At 38.8% G+C, this 17,805-nt stretch overlaps 1 protein-coding gene and 1 long non-coding RNA gene across 2 annotated transcripts in view; both read right to left on the bottom strand.

The window, feature by feature from the left end:
• The window catches only part of itga4 (integrin alpha 4), a 42,432-nt gene extending 37,658 nt beyond the window's left edge, over positions 1–4,774 (bottom strand). The window contains exons 1-3 of the mRNA XM_026947227.3: positions 4,334–4,774; positions 3,533–3,645; positions 748–842 (exon numbers count right to left, since the gene is read on the bottom strand). Of these exons, the coding sequence (XP_026803028.3) occupies positions 748–842; positions 3,533–3,645; positions 4,334–4,536 (411 nt within the window). The 5' untranslated portion in view covers positions 4,537–4,774. The remainder of the gene's footprint in view (positions 1–747; positions 843–3,532; positions 3,646–4,333) is intronic.
• Positions 4,775–8,069: 3,295 nt separating this feature from the next.
• On the bottom strand, positions 8,070–9,705 carry LOC117597433 (uncharacterized). The gene is made up of 3 exons (XR_004578267.2): positions 9,604–9,705; positions 8,975–9,091; positions 8,070–8,757 (listed from the first exon to the last, which is right to left on the bottom strand). It is a non-coding gene; the product is annotated as an uncharacterized LOC117597433 (long non-coding RNA).
• Positions 9,706–17,805: the final 8,100 nt, after the last annotated feature.

The following is a 17,805-nucleotide window of genomic DNA, read 5'->3' on the forward strand; positions in this document are numbered from 1 at the left end:
GGACCTGAAGGATTTTTCTGAAGAACAGCAGATAGTTTAACTGTTCAGGACAAACAAGGGACTCATGAACAACTCTCACTAAACAAAAAAACACAGCTGTGGATCATTCAGGTAACAACACAGTATTAAGAATCAAGGGGATGTAAACTTTTGAACGGGGTTATTTTTATAAATTCAGCTATTATTTTCTCTTGTGGACTATGTGTAAACATCTTTTATGTGAAATATCTTATTCAGGTCAGCACTAAATAAACAATAACATGCATTTTGTATGATCCCTCTTATTTTGGTAAAATAATGAACATTTTGCAGATTCTGAAAGGGGGATGTAAACTTTTGACCTCAACTGTACATCAGTATATATGTTAAACTGAAAAGTACCAAAACTTTGCAGGTATATTGACGGGTATTTTAGTTCAGTTTGGCCTACGAAAACATTTACACACAACTTTACAAATAGATTGATAAATTAAGCCAATTGTGGACGCACCCTCAAAGTACAACAGTGGCCCTTAGTTATATATTTTAGTTTTAAATGTACACTATACTCACTGTCTCAGCTAGAAGCTAAATACTGAAGGTAGAAATGATTGGGAATAAACATTTATACCCTGCAAGGAAAGTGTAGTACATTTTTCCCTGAGAATATGCATGATATATGGTTATATAGTAGCTCAGTGACCTTATATACTGTGGTAGCTCATTATACTAATTTAATGAATAATAAAAGGGAACTTGGAGTCGTACCAGTACATCACCGTTGGATGGCCTTCGGGAAAGGCTGACTCCGAGCCACTGGTTATCGCTTTCAGCTTGGCATGTTTTCCCACACTTGGACACACCTGTGCAAGATCCAAACAAGTGTTACAATCATAAGTATACATACAGTATTGGAGCCCAAGATAGCTTATGACACTATTATATACAGGCGTGACACAGTATTGGCCTCCATTTTGGTGCTCCATGTGCATACTGTAAATTATATGGTTATGTATGGATGCAATATAAAAATATTGCCAAACAATGCAGATAGAATGAAAATGGAAACGTTTTCCAGCAACAATGTGTTGTTTGAATACATTTCAAGTTTTATTTCATTGCTACATTGATGTTAGCTTGAGCATGTATTACTAAGTGTTACTTAAAGTATCATTAGTTAAGTAGCTAGCTAACTCAAACATTAGCTAACAATGGTAGCTTTGTACAGTAAGCTCGAGTATAAACAAATGTAGCTAAGACATTTAGACTGCAGGTTTAAATTCCACCAAACTAAAAGTTCCAAAATTCTCCAAGGACTGAACACACATTTCCAAACTAGCTAGAGTTAATCAGCCCCCAGAAGAGGATGGGTTAAGTTACATTCCTCTGAAGGTTTCGGAGGTTTCTCAGGTTGCTAGTGTCTCCTCTGGCTTGCTCATTAGGGATGTAGATCAAGACCCTGATTCATGCAAAGCAACTCTGTGAAAATGTCTATTGTTTAAATGCTAACCAAATAAAACTGAATGGTATAGTCTCTTATCTCTAAAAACTCTCCCAATCTACAGCACTGTTTAGCGTTCTGATCATCAGACCCCATTTACACTTGGTCATCTCATGCATCTTCAGTATTATTACGATTGGGATTATCCACATACAGTAAAAATGCAGGCGTAAATGCACCCAAGACACATAAATACAATAATCGCTCAAACCATTTCAGGAGGTCTGAGAGACATTTTATACAAGAGTAAATGCATCTGTCCATGACATCCTGCCATACAGTAAGACAGAAATGGAGGACATGCTGAGTCAGCATACACAAACATATACACACACACACACACACACACACACAAAAATTCTGATTTGTCTCAAAAGGAAGCATGTGTTAGGTTGCCTCCTCCAAATTGTAAGAAAATGTGATTCGAATGTAAAAAATTCTTATTAGTGATTAGGGATAATAAAATGAGTTTAATGAAATTTAAAACGCTATGCACAATTGCTTTTTTTTTTTTAATTTGCTGCATCATCATCTTTTGCATAGAGTAGCCAGAACTGAGAAATAAAAACCAGAGGAAGTTGCTTGTCAGTGTTCTAAGCTAATTTGCATTTCAGATATAATACACCAATGCGATTCCGTCAGACATGTATTTAATGACAACGACAGTGAAGTGTAAAGAGTGTCTTGAAAGTGGCAATCTGAAAGCAAGACGCTTATGTTGTACTGCATGCTGTATGACTCATTTCTGCATTTCATACATTCTCTTCTTTATTTCGTGGTTCCTCCAACTATCATAAGATAACATCCAAATTGACTTCACTTTGATGTTTCCACAGCGTGTGGTAAGAGGTGTGAAATGATGCACTAAAGTTTAAGTTCACAGGAAGTGAACTCAGTTCACTTTCTGTGAACTTGAACTTTTTTTACATGCATATTATTCCTTACTCACAGTATACAGGCATAGAACAAAGGCAAACAGTACTTAGTGTGTTGAAAAGATGTTCAGTATGAATAGATTAAGCATCCTGGGATGAACCCAGAACATTGTTTATGATTACAGCAGCAGTTCCTATGAACAAATCTACAGGATCCAGGTGAGATTATCCACTGAAGGAAAGGTGAAAACTGTTTTTGTGGCGCATGGATCTTCAGGATATCCATGTGAGACCACTGATATTAGCAAAAGTCGAGTCACATGTGCTCTACTGCATCATGACCGCTGTATTACCTCAAGTGAAGCATTACACTAACACATGTTGGACGTGCGCTAGACAGTCTGGCTGATGTCATGCTTTTCCGCTCAGAACCTAGCATACATTGTTCATCTGTTCTCAGTGGAAGCCATTTCTCATTCACACGCAGCCACTGAAAAGAATGATGCCTAGCCCTGGTTCTTCTGTACGATTTCGGCTGAAAAAAAAAATCCTGATGGACGAAGGATGTTTTGCACTTCCTGTCCAACTCCTGTCTGACCTGGAACAATGGCAGTCTCATTTTCCTTATTTGGTTAGGCATGCTCCATAATGACAGGAAGAGAAATGTGACCAGCCCTCTCAACTAGCCCTCTTCATTCATGGCTCATTTGTTCAGTATGTACACAAGGGGAAGATGAGGCCACTAACTCTGACCTGCTTCCAAACCAGTGGCATGTGAATTTGATCGAACTGAGATGTTCAGACCTCCAGAGACTTGATGTCTAGACATTGAGCAAGAGAGCATGAACAGTGACAGAACTGTATTGGGAAATTTAGGACGGAAAAATGTGCCTATATGACGAGAAGACGCGGAGTAAAGACAGGACAACTAACTCCAGTGTCCACTACACAAACAGGAGATGGGTTCCCATTTTTGAGTCTCAGTTCCTCTCAAGGTTCCTCCCTCATTTTCTCTGAATTTGCGTAAAGATATTCTGAGATGCTGATTATTGTTAAAAGCAATACCACCAGTTTATTAGCTACCCATAACTAATACCTAATAAACTCACACGTCAAAAGCAATCTCAAAGCGGTTAGTTCACTGACTATTGAGTGACACTTGGAGAAGATCACCTACCAGTTTGGACCTCCTCGCACTTCTTACTTGAAACATTGCACTTGAAAATGGCACCGGGTTTTTGAACATTGGTGAAAAACTCGGAGTCAGCAACTGGTGCTCCAACAATCAGCCTAAAAGTGACAGAACAATCCAAGTTACGTGTGTTACTCTAACACACATATCATAATGTTACACAATCTGCTCTGTGTAATGGAACTTATATAGCCTTCTGTTTCATACACTGAGTATCGAGAAAATTTGATGCTAGTATTATAAATATACACATCAGACAAAAAGCAAAGGTGGATGAAAATCTTTTATTTATTTATTTATTTATTTTTGAAAAGGCCCTTCATGACACATCTTTTCTAACACTGAAGGGGTTTGAGGTCAAAACTTTTAATGCCTCATTAGGGGTTTTATGATAGATAAGAAGGAAAACCCTTATTTATCATCATAAAGTAAGTTTTATCATATTAAAGTAAGGCTACTGCTGTAACTAGATTCACTACCAGCACATTTATAAAGCTTTAAGACGCCTTCTATGAAGTATACACCATGCATCTTTTCTTTAAAATGTATAGAGAAGCATGACACAGTTATGCTCCTTAAGCAGCCTTGGTCCATTCATGTGAATAAATAAATAAATAAATAAATAAATAAATAAATAAATAAGCATGACAACTTCACTTAATGACTTAATGCTAGGAATCACTTTTGCATCTCCAGATCTAATGCATCTTCAAAACCTCTCACGCGCAGTCTATAAGATACAATATACACATTATAAGAAGTCTGATAAAAGTTGTCCGCACTCACCACGCGCTCTGCTGGTGTTTATGGAGCAGAACCGAGTAACCGAATAAAGATGCTTTGGGTCCTTCAAAGTGCACAGAGTTATCCACGTCTAAATTATAGCAGTCCGCCGAGTTCAGCAGGCAGCACGCGCAGCAGAGCGCGGACAGCAGCACGCTCACGCGCCACCGGCAGCTCCTCCGGTTCTGGTCCTCTGCAGTAGTCATGGTCCCAGATGTTTTATCCTATTAGGATTTAAAAGTTCGCGTGTTTGGCTCAAAAGACAATTAAAAAACCAACAATATCCGACAATTTAGAAAAAAAAAAAAAAAAAAAATTTCTGGTTACTCTTCATTTCATTTCTTCCAAAAAGTTTTCGGGGCGCGCGCGCGCGCGAGTGTAGTACGTGTGTGTCTGTCCGCGCGCCTGTTGCGCTCTGAGTCTGAACATCTGCTGCTGCTGTTGCGGACCGGCGCGCGCGACCTCCTCCTCCTCCTCCTCCCCCTCCTCCCCTCCTCCTCCTCTCTTCCTCTCCTCTCCTCCCTTCTCCTCGGGCTACAATTTCGTCACGCACTACTGGGGTCGGAGGGAAGAGAAGTCGCTTTGATGCTGATCTCTGGGAGCGCGTGGAAGGCTGAAGGGGGCGTGGCTGAAAAGTTGTAACATCCAAAAGTTCTGATATTAGACTATTAATTAAGAAAGCCAAAAGTGACAAATATAATAAATATTCATGTATAATAAAGAGTGTGACAGGAATGAAATCCATTGTGGTCTTCTGCTCTCCACCTCAGTGGTTGCTGTGCATTGCTTTTCTGCTCACCATGCTTGTAAAGAGTGGTTCTCTGAGTTACCACAGTCTTCCTGTCAACCAGCTCAAACCAGTCTTGACCTCTGACCACTCTGTAGAGCTCACACAACTACTGCTCACTGTATTTTTTTTTTCAGCACTATTCTGTGTACAAAACAAAACTTTAGAGACTGTTGTGTGTGAAAATCCCAGGAGACTTCTGAAATACTCAAACAACCATGCCATGGGTGTACCAAAGTCACTGAAATTACATTTCTCCCCATTCTGATGTTTGAAGTAAACATTGTCTGAAGCTCTTGACCTGTATCTTCATGATTTTATGACTTGTGCTGCTGAAACATGATTGGCTGTTTGGAAAATTGCACAAATGTGCAGGTGTAGAGGTGTTCCTAATAATTTGTCACTCTATGACCACCATGGTGAATATGGCTTAGTGACTTTTACTGGCTGGACTTTGTGTTTGGAGGTGTGCAGAATTTGACTGACTGACTGAATGAATGAATGAATGAATGAACATTGTAATGTTTTACTGAAACAAATCTGTAAAAGTTGAAGACAGGAACATTTGGGGCTTACATCTCACATTTTAATAAAATAAAATAAAGTGCCATTAAACTATTACACAAATACAAAAACTAAAGAAGGACCCCAAACTTGGGCTTGGCTTCCGGTCTACATGTGGGTTAAGAAGAAAAACTCCTCATTTAAGTCATAATAATGTGTAACACAAAGGACATACACAAGCATGAGTTATATGTGATTAAATAATGTGGGTGTATAGTACTGTCATGTAACATAACATATGATACGTTAGGTAACATATACGAGTAGTTATGCAGGATTATTATAAATACTGTGTATGAGCAGGATATTGCATGCATATAGCATGTGTACATAATTCATAGGACATATAAGAGTCAAATAAATTAAACTGACATTATCAAACTATTTTTTCCTATGACAGAAAATGATTTTTAGGCTAAACGATGTTCTGAGGTTGACGACAATGACTTCCTGCATTCCTCGAGTAGCAGAGCAGGATTTATGGACCGAGTGAGTAAGTTTGGAAGAATTCAGCATCTGTAATGCGTTGTGAGTCTTGCTGGCTTGTCAGCAGCAGAAGATCGTAAATGAAGCCCTCAGCCATTTCATGGGTTTAGGAAAAGCTGAGCTGTCTGGTTTTATCCAATGTTGAACAACACTAAGCAGCAGATCTCATTTATGATGCACATTTTCTGTTCGAGAACACATTTTCAGGAAAAAGTTACTAAACTGGGGATTTCGGGTAAATCCCGGTCACTGAGACATTCATTTAAGATAAAGTTAAGGTTTATAATTGAACTTTAGGAGTTGATTTTGTCTTTCCATCAAGACAAGTTTTGGCAGGGTCAGTAGTTCTTGACTAAAATCTTAACACACGTCTAAAAACTCTCAGTTGGAGGATGGCACACAGTTACATAAAACTCATGGAACAGCTACATACACTGTATAATAGAGCAATAGTGAAAAAAAAACACCCTTAGTACCTCAAGCTCACTTTGAAGAATGTTTCTGTTTGCCGTTTTCTGCATGAGCCGATTTCTGGATCACGCTGATTGATGATGTAAAACGTAGCAGTAAAAAGTATAATTTAAAAGTATAATTTAAAATGATGTAAAAAGTATAATTTTCTTTAACCGTTAGAGGATCTTGATTGTATAATCTGACATGGAGAACATACTATCACACAGCATGTTATAGAATTCAGCCAAGATTTTACTGGGATAATGTCATACAGTGTGATAAATAATCATCTTAAAAGACTGCTGAAATCAGACAGTGTAAAAGCAGCTTTATGGAACGAAAATGTACTGGTACAGTACCTTTATTTCGGATTTATAGAGTTGTAAAGAAAGCCACTCTGGCAGACAGTTATGGGTGAAGATATACCAACACCAAAAAGATTTCAAATCTGGGCCTAAAAGAACCCAAAAGCAATCAACCCTATCTAACACTTTAAATTTGCTATGTAAATGTGCTAAAAAAATGGTTTTATTTTTTTGACCAAAAGTGGTGAAAATGTAAGTTCTGGTCCGTATCAAGCCAGAGATAACGTCTGGTCATGGCTGAGCTGTATTTGTGTTTTGGCAGCCAGATTTGGATGAGTTCATCACTGTTATTCCATGCCATCACTCTATTACTATCTGGGAGGACGCTTGTGCTTACATTACATTTACTCACTTTGGCAGCTGCTTTTATTCAACGTGACTTACAACTGATTGAGAATCCAAAAATGAAAACCGCACAATTATCCCTTCAGGCCAAATGTAGTTGATGAGCCAAAAACTTTTGTCTCTTCAGTTTTGCACTGTAGGTACAAGACTAATGTAGCTGTCTTAGCTAAAGTATCATCGCAACCAGTTTAGGGTTGTGCAGACCGCATTGCAGTTCATTTGATGTGGAGCACAGGTAGCTTGCCCGCCTTGCAGCTCCAGAGTCCCTGGTTACTGTCTGTATGGAGTTTTGCATGTTATCTCCATGTCCATGTTGTTTTCCTCTAGTCTGGATTGACTTACTCTAAATTCCCCCTAGGTGTGAATGAGCGTGTGAATGTGTGTGTGTGTGTGTGTGTACACACCCTGACTGGTGTCCCATCCTGGGTTTATTCTCATCTGACACCCAGTGCTCCTGGGATAGGCTCCGAATCCACCACTACCCTGACCAGAATAAAGCGTTTACTAAAGAAGAATGAATGATACATTTATAACATATAATTCATAATTAATACATTTCTGACATACAATTTTACCTCCAATTCCATTAAATTTTATTTGAATAGTGCTTTTTTTATGATATATTGTAACAAAGCAGTTTTACAGAATATTTACATTTACATTTACATTTAGATTATTGTATTATTATATTTAAAGTTCATTTAGATTTAGATTCCTCATGAGCTAGCTGCAAGTAATGGTGGTAGGAAAAGCTCCCAGAGATGACATGAGGTGGAAACCTCAACAGAAAGGACCCAGAAAGGAACCCATCCTCTTTTAGGTGGCATTACTCTGCTCCAATTATATACTATAAAGTAAACAATAGTAAATGTGCTGAAAGGATTCAGTTCAGTAGATATTTATGATTACAGCAGCAGTTCTTAGGTACAAGAAGAAAGTGATTGAAAGTGATTGGGCTTTAATAATGATTGTGATAATGACTTTTTAGCTCTGCAATGTCATTTTGTCTCTTTTTAAACATAGCAGTATGGTATACAGTGACAGAAACCATATCAGCAAGTCTGTCTGAGATGGTCTGAGGTAAGCATGTGACAATTCATGCAGCGGTTTGGACAATGCTAAACTATGAGGAGGAGTGTGTGTGGGATTGTGTCTCCAGTGCAAAACTAAACAAGCAAACATCTAAATTTCAAGACAGCACACAGCACAGTAATGCCCTGACACATTTCTTATCTTGCTATCAGTGTTAATTTTAATGCTTTAAGACTCAAGTACAGGCCCATAAGATGCAACAAAACCTCCAATCTGTTATCTGCTTTGGTAACTCATCCATTGGGCGATTTTTCAAGAATCCCACGTCCAAACATTTCACATTTGCGAGAGGCTTATGACCATGATGAAGTGATGTTTGTAATGTCGGCATAGTGCTGAAAACACACACACACACACACACACACAAAAACCTTTATTGAGCGAGCCAAGAGAGCTGTTCCCCTCTAAGCGAGGTTGCACATGCTAAATGAAGTAGTGTTAAACAGCGTGAGCCCTGGGACACTATCAAGCCTTTATGTGTGTGTGTGTGTGTGTGTGTGTGTGTGTGTGTGTCTTTCATTACCTATCAATAGACACAACAGTGGCACTTACTTGGCCCCAGGAGTTCACACAAGCCCCTTTAAGAAGTGTGAATCAAAGACTTGGCTTGACCCACTCTCACTGTCTCACCATCTCTCCTGCTCTTTCAGTCTCTCTGCTGCTCTTTCTCTGTGAAACAAGTCACATAAATTAGCGTAGCAAACAGAAGCCAGAGGCAGTTGGCTGTAATCGCGTCATCTCCTTATTCAGGCTTTCCATGACTCTGAGTCAAAATCTAGAATAAAGGTCAAATTAGACATAAAGATGTTCATCAAAAGGCATATCCGAACACAGAACAGACAGACAGGTCAAGGTACCAAACCAGAAAACGAGATGATTATGTAGCACTTTTGGAAGGAGTCTCCAGTGTCAGCTCTTTGTAAAAGCCAAAAGTAAAGTTTTCTTTAGGAGTCTTTAGGACAGACTGCTTTGCGGTCATGTTGCCTTTTTTCTCATTAACTTCAGAGGCTGGTGAAGGAATGACTGTTGATAGCTGCTATGATGTAAGAGATAGCAGGAACTAACTTGTCTCATGGATGTTCCATGTTTTAAATTGATAAAATCATAGAGAAAAATGTAAGCAATGGCAAATACCTGTGGTACAAGAGGAATAAAACACTTTGAGATGTACTGTTACTTACAAATCTTCTCCACAGCACCAAAGCATTATGTCGTGCTCTAGCTGTAAGTCTACTTTCAAAGCTGTTAAGTTTGTTATTTAGTGTGTCTGCTCTGTCTGCTCCAGATTTCAACAAGCCTTTTATGGTTGAGATTGATACCACAGTACACTATTAATAGTACACTACTAATATCCAGGACACATGAAGTACCTGTACTGCCAAAAAATGACTTGAGTCCAAAGTGGGAAGTCGAAACTTGGAATTAAGTCATTTTTCTACCTCCATGCATTCAAGCTACTAAGTGGGGGAAAAAACGTGGATGCTTTTATGTTTGTATTTTGTTAGCAACAATCTAGCCAGCTAACTGTGAAACTGTGATGAGTGATGTATATTTTCCTCCTCAAAGCAGAGAAATTCATCAGGCAAATATGTCTGTAAGCCAATACTAATATATATATATATATATATATATATATATATATATATATATATATATATATATATATATATATGTATATATATATATATATATATATATATATATATATATATATATATATATATATATATATATATATATACATACAGCATAACTGATTTAAAGTAAAGAAGTCCTACTTTGTTTACTGTTGATGCTGTGAGCAGTTGATTTGATTTGACGTCACTTTCTGAACTCGGAGTTCAGGAGTCCTTCCCAAGATGAGGATGTGTTTTCCTTGTTTTTTTGTTAGGTCACAAATTCCAAGTTATGAGTTTAAGTCAAATGCAGCATAAATAGCAGAAGAGGCTGAGTCATCAGAGGCCAGGCTGAAATCTTCAAAATGGCCAACACACCAAGTAAGAAACACCTCTACACCTGAAACAACATTTGAAGCACACAGTTTAGGGTGGATAATTTCAGGTTTAAAATTGTTGATAGTTTCTGTGGGGGCTGCTCTGGATGCTCAAGAATGGAAGATACTATATACTGCATGGTCAAGTATATCATATGCATACGGGTAGCTCTCAGTTTGAGAGAGAGCACAACAGTGAAGAAAACCTGGAACTAGAAGTAGAAAACAGGAAACAGGAAACAGGAAATAAACAAGAGGCCTCTATGACAACAATCTTGCATCAACAGTACACTCCAAAGCCAATCTCCCCCAAATTTCACACTTTTCTTGTCATAGACACCACATACACCACAGTAAGACAAATCAGAATCCTGTTTCATGTACAGTATTTTTAAATTGAGACTTAGTAATTATAGTATGAGCAACACTATTTGATTTAAGCTATTATCCAACTAAACACTAAACCACTTGTGCTGGTGATACAAATGGAATATTTAGTCTCAGGTTTGCTAGCTAGCTAAACATTTACAGCTAGCTTTCAAATACTGCTGCATGGTGTTGTTGGTGATCTGCTTATTCAGTCAGACATAAGCGCAGGTTATGGACAGAAAGTCAGTGGGCCTCTGATAGACAACAGTCCACACCGATTACATTAGTGATTAGAACAGCTAGGCTTAACATCTATTTAGCATTTTTTCCCCACTGTTTTCCTCCCATCTCTCAGAAACATGGTGGGAGGTTTTAATACCTAATGAACATTATTGCAGTTCACTGGATTTTTTTATCAGTATATCCTGGTGCATGAAATATTTGATTTGAGCTGTTTTATATGAACACTTCAGCATGTATCTTCATTCCTACTGTATGTATCTATTTTGATGTTTTTCTGCACTTGCTCTATAAGCTCATCTGACTGACTGTGGCATGGAGTGTAGTAGGAAGATTGATGGTATTTTTTGGTATTGGTTAATTGGACTAATTGTGGCTGTTGACTATCTATGGAGAGTTTGTCATCAATGAGACCTTTGTATTCAGGATGATGGTTTGTGGGAATTCTTTCATGAACTGGTGATGGTTTAACCAACAGGTTCCCAACCCTCGTCCAGGAGTAGCCCCTGATCCAACTAATCTACTAATTAAGTGGATATGTTTGAGCAGGGAAAAACTCAAATGTGCATGACAGGGGACATTCCAGGACCAGAGATGGGAACCCGTGGTCTCACCAACCATTTTGTATTTTTAACTCTAGGTCGTACTAAATTCATGCTTGGGTATTTTGGATTTTATTCCATTTTTGAGTGGGAGTTTTTGATATTATCTTGGACTTACCGTATGTACCTAATTGGTCAAGTTCAACAAAGCAAGGCCATTTTCCACTTGGTGAGAAGGTGTATTGTCCACGTGTGTGTGTGTGTGTGTGATGCACTCTGATGGACTGGTGTCCCATCCAGTGTCCAGCACAATCCTGTCTAGGATAAAGCAGTTACAGGATCTAAATGAATCAATGATTGAACAATCTTGATCCAGTATTTATGGTTGCCAGTTCGCACCAGTCTCATATCTAAATCTGTCTCACTCTTGCTCCTGAGGTTGTTCTAAAGGTAAGCTCTGTAGTCTCTCATCAGAAAGCTGCTTATTCCGGGATTAACCAAGTGTTAAAGAACCATCTGATCTCAATAAACAAACCAGCAGCTCCATATAATAGACTTCCAGACAAGTGTATCAGCTAGACAGGTGGCGGCTGTGCAATCAAGAAGGTTTCAAACTCGACTCGCAAAGACTTGGCAATGTGGTACTTATTACCTTCTACCTTCATGCACATACCTTATTCTCCTCCATATCCATCGAATCCATACAACACAGTGTAAATCATACCTCTGAGTTTATTTACGGCAGTGGTCTGAGACAAGCCCAATATACCGTAAAAAAAAAAATTAGCATGCACTCCAAATGACTGTTCGTAATATAATCAGATAATCAGTTAGGAAATACTAATATAACTTTGTGAAATCCTGCTGGATTTCCCCAGTATTTCATCATTAAATCACTAATAAAATTCCAAGTGTGTTATTGACTGAAAACAGCTTCTTTAAGAGAGAACAGATGAAATGGAAACATGCATTACAAAAGGAGAAAAATAAGAAAAAATAAGCTCATGTGACAAGTTAAGTAGATTTAATACTATTTTTAATACTGAGTGTCAACTGAGTAACATTATATATGAGATTTTGGTAACTGATTAAATAAACTAAATAGTAGTGGTTTTAACGTGGGGTTGGAATATTGGAATTTTACTTGGAATATCCAACTTCCTAGACCAGGGGTAATCAAATAAAATTTGTAAAGGTCCAGTTGAGTAACTAATAAGACTTAAAATTTATAAAACTCTGGATGAATAACTAACATGATTGAATGGCAACAACAGTTACCTTTGAATGCTTAACCATTAATGATGCGTTTATGTCTATAAATAAGCTACATCAGTTTGAAGTTTATGTTTTGTTTCACATTGGTGCTTCATGTTACCGCTTTTAACTATTGCCACAGACTCTGAACAGATGAGTCATCTGGTTTTAACTTGAAGCGGGGGAAATGAACACATACTTCTCTGCCTGTTCATCTTTAAAAATTCAGTTTTTGTCGAACAAGCCATGTCGTCACTGCACTAATCAGACCAGTGAGGGTGAACGGAACAAACAAACAAAAACAAAATAAAAATCTATGAAATCTGGAAACTCCTTTCCTTTCTCAATAATTTACATTACTGCATGTGATTGGCTGCAAAATGTTACAGCTAAGGATCAGCTACAGAAGCTGCAATGGTTCAGTTAAAAAAAAAAAAAAAAAAAAAAAAAAAAAAATGGACTGAATGAAATACGGCCAGTTTTTCATATGTTGAACAGTATTTTTCCAGTGCTTGGTTTGATCCACTGAAATGCCTTGCTGGTTCACATCCAGGCTGCAGTCTGCAATTATGCATGCTCTCCTAGGCCAATGTGCAATGGAACGCCATTTGACATTCCAGCATGGTTGGAAATCAATAATCCTGAGAGGCAGTAATATGATGGCATGTTGACATTAAACCTTTAAACAGCGGTACTAAAGACTCACATTTGTGTCAGATTACCTCCATGGTGTGATAATAAAACCTGCCATGCACATATGTAACCACACAAATGACCACAAAACCTTTCCTTGTTTCTTTGTACATCACCTTTTTGAAATCTAGACTCTCTAACACTTTCTGGTGGAAAAATTAGGTAGAAACTTCTCATATCAGATTTAGTTTGGAACATAGCATCAGACATTTGGACACTAGAGTATGGAGCCCAGGGTATGGAGCCACTTTTCCTCCTGCTAAATAGTTCCTCACTGCTTTTGGGCATTATAAAGCCATGTAGGTTTTTAAACCCATAAAAGCTCAGCTTTGCAAATGAACATCTCTTCCTGCAGATTTCAGCTCCCTGCTGCTCCCACTGCCCTGTGGAGGAGGTTATGAGATTTTGTCTTTGCACAAACATACAGGCCGTACAGTGCACCCGGGCTGTAATTGGGGGTGAGGGGGGTAGAGTTTGTAGAAGCTGCATGTGGGGTCCTGTGAGGGAGGGCAGTGTACACACAGCTCAGAAGCGTGTGTGTTTCTTCAGATGCAATCCCTCATGAGTGACATTTGGTGCAGGCAGCTGGTCGATTGTTGCACAATGCATGATATCTGCACTAGATTTATAAAGAGAATATCACTCACAAACAAACATACCAGCGATCGTATGTCACCAACTCCATATTTGCACAATATGTGCTGCTCTGTGTTACTTGTGATGCACGTCGGGGGGATTTATTCATTGGGAAGACATCCAAAGTGACTCATGTGAGCCAGAATCTAATCAAAGCAGAGTGCTGAACAGTTGAGAGTTAATGGTCTTGCTCAGGAACCAAGTAGGTTCAAATCAGGATAATTTAGTGTAGCCAATCTACATACTAGTATGCTTTGGGGAGGTTGGAGGAAACTGGAGAATCCAGAGGAAACCCACACAGACACGGAAAGAACACGCAGAACTCCAGACAGACAGTATCCCAAGCTCAGAATCGAACCACGGAGCTGTGAGGTGGCAACACTACCCACTGCACCTGCTAGGAAGTTTAAAATATTTAATTGCTGTTTTATACCTTTAAATATTCAGTATAATATCAAATGATAAAGACCGGGTCCCTGGAGGACTAGTGTTTAGGCCTCGGCGCTCTCACCAGTACAGCCCGAGTTTGCCACTGGGGTTGCACATGGCAGATCACTCCCAGTGCCGGTCCCAAGCCCGGATAAAACTGGACAGGGTTGCATCAGGAAGGGCGTAAAAACTGTGCCGAATCAAATATGCAGCCCAATGATTCGCTGTAACAGCCCCTAACAGGAGTGATATAAAGCATAGTGATATAAAGCTGTACATGTTTGAGCAAGAAAAAGAAGAACTGTAACAACAAGAAGAGCAAAAGGGTATGGCAGGGAATCCCAATGGTTACATGATATATTTGCATAATGGTAAAGCATTGCAGTGCCAGGACATTGATAGATGAAATGAACACTATGAAATTGTGAATTCTGTTAGCATAGTGAGATAAAATAAGAGATAAAATACTGTGCTACAAAATAATACAAAGACATATACCCTATACAAGTACCATGAAAGAAATCCCATAACCACACACCACAAGGTTATTTTAATCTGATCTGAGTTACAATGAGACAGAAATGTCCACATTCTAGGAATTAATTGTTACAGCCTTTTCAAAACACAATTTTAGCCCAATTGCAATTTTGCAATCTAAATGTACTGTATATGCTTATACTGGATGGAGATAAGCAGCTGGTGCTGCCCCAGTAGTCTCAGAATGCTTCATAAACACAAAGCATTTATGTTTATTTATTTGGCAGACTGATTTAGCAATGCATAGTTAATTACTGAGGGTTATGAGCTCTCATAGTCCTAGGATTTGAAATGAAAACCTCCATTCACTAGTGCAGAAACCTTAACTACTGACCGCCCACTGAATCCTAATGGAAAATACAACATCAGTGTAGTGACCTTAACGACTCCTGACATTCCACACATTATATTTCCCTTCTGTGTCGTAACTCATGTTCTGCAACTACTGGCGGTCAACTACATAAACCAGGGGTAAGTCGGGACACTTTAGCATGCTCCCTGCCTCCAATAAGTGCCAAATGCCTTTGTGAGTTTAGCCAGGTGTGTTAGAGCAGAGATGCTGATAAATGTTTAACCAACATGTTCTCTTTTCAGGGACTTCACATTTATCCAGGTCACGTAGTTGGAGTTTACTATGTATAAAATGTGGTAAATTTGTATGTAGTAAATTTATATTGGTTAGAATATCCAGTATATCCAATATCTTTCTCTGCTTCGAAGATCCTCCTAATTCTAGATGTATGTAGGTGAAATGTAGATAAGCGATGGTAAAAATGGGATGCCACTATAATCCCAAAACATGTTATTTTGCATGTTCTACTGGATTGGCTACTGTTGATTGTCCTTATGTGTGAATGAGTGTGTGTGTGTGTATGCATGGTGCCCTGCAGTGGACTGGCAAACCACTCATGGTTTGTTCCTGCCGTGTACCCAGTGTTCCAGGGATTGGTTCTGGATCCACCGCAACCCTGACCAGGATATAGCACTTACAGAAGATGAATGAATAATAGGTCATTTTTCAGACCAAGTTGCTTGTTTATTATTATCTGAATATGATTTTTTAAACTTACTAGAGAAATTTCCCTAAATATAAATAGTTTTCTCTTGGAAAAATAATTTGTAATATGGTCCTACTTTTAGCGAAAACTTTAAAGGGTTCATTATGACCTAAAAAGAGCATAAGACTTAAAAGGAATACCACAGTGTTTGTTTGAAACCATTGAAAAAATAAAAAGCTCCAGTGCTGATTCATAGTTTTAAAACAGTCCCATCCCTCTGAACATCCCTTTTCTATCATAACATCCCGAACATGGTTGTCTCCCTCCGGCCCTGACCCGAAGGTCACGGTTTTTCCTGCAGATCCAGTCCAAACGGTGTTAGTGTAGCATCCCCCGCTAACTCTCCCTTGACAGAGCTATGTTTGGCTTTCCTTTCCGACACCTGTCTTTCATTATTTAATGGGTTATTAGTGGATTAAGAATTACCTCAGATCTGCTGAAGATCAGAGTGTGGTGTGGTTGGAAAGTTGCAAGGGATTTTTTAACCATATTTCTTAATCTTTTTAGAAAAGTAGTTTCAAACATATATAGCAAAGCTAGCTTATTAAAAAGGAAGTGAACGAGTGTGTCTAGGGAACATCTATAGACAGAGAGTTCAGAACCATCACAAATATGTTTTCACATGGTGCATGCTATAAATGTCCAACACCCACATACACATCCTTTTCCCTGAGCCAAACATACACATACTTGGTTTTGTTTTAATAAAAGCTAGAATTTTTTTTAGATTAAGACGTGTTGGTAAGGACAGGAAAATTGTGTCAAATTGCACCAAACATGAAAGCATTGACTTAAAACTGTGCATCTGTGGGTTAATAAGGTAATCCTATCAATACCAGGAGAAAACCATGTATACCTACATGTGGAGTATACAAGCATTACTGACTATCTATCCCCATCTGCCACACACATGCACTCACCCACCCACTCCTCTTAACTCAGCTGCCTGAATAACCCCTCCATTACAGAGGTCCAAATTAGAGAGTGCACGAAAGCATCTTTCAAAGATTAGGGGCGTGTTGACATTGCTTCCCAGCTGGATGTGTTCCCACCCGGTTCCTCAGCAAAATCCCCCATCTCGAAAACGTAACTCTTGGATATGTGTTTTACTGAAAGTAAAACCTGCCCTATTTTGGTACAACGGAGTGGAGTGCTTGTTTCAAGTAGCCCTTATTAGTCTGGAAAGAACGTAGAGGCCATCCGCACTGTTTAGGCTTTTGTGAGACATGTGTACGAACAGCAGCAGGGCCATGATTTATAATGAAACCTGTAATTACTGTGTTTGCTTTACTTTAGAAGGCCAACCTCACACAGGACTGGCCATAAAAAAGGCCCCAACACGAAGTTGTAAACCAAGCAGGTTTACTCCGTCATGAAGAGAAATACGATTTTGTAGTGTCTGTTGTTCAGCTGAGATCTTGCTGGAGCATCAGTAGCAAAGATCTGGAGGTTCAAGGGAGATCCATGGGGGAAGGTTGGTGAGGTTTCGCGCAAGTTCAAGAGGTTTGGGGAGTGGAGTACTATGCTGCATGGAATGGGTGCAAGTAATGTAAAGTATTTTTATGAAGTGTACAACTGAATGTTGGGTGTATAGTGGAAATCTTGGAAGTGGAACATTTTAAGATGATTTCT

The sequence above is a fragment of the Pangasianodon hypophthalmus genome, chromosome 5 (genome assembly GCF_027358585.1).
Source record: "Pangasianodon hypophthalmus isolate fPanHyp1 chromosome 5, fPanHyp1.pri, whole genome shotgun sequence".
Lineage (NCBI taxonomy): Eukaryota > Metazoa > Chordata > Actinopteri > Siluriformes > Pangasiidae > Pangasianodon > Pangasianodon hypophthalmus.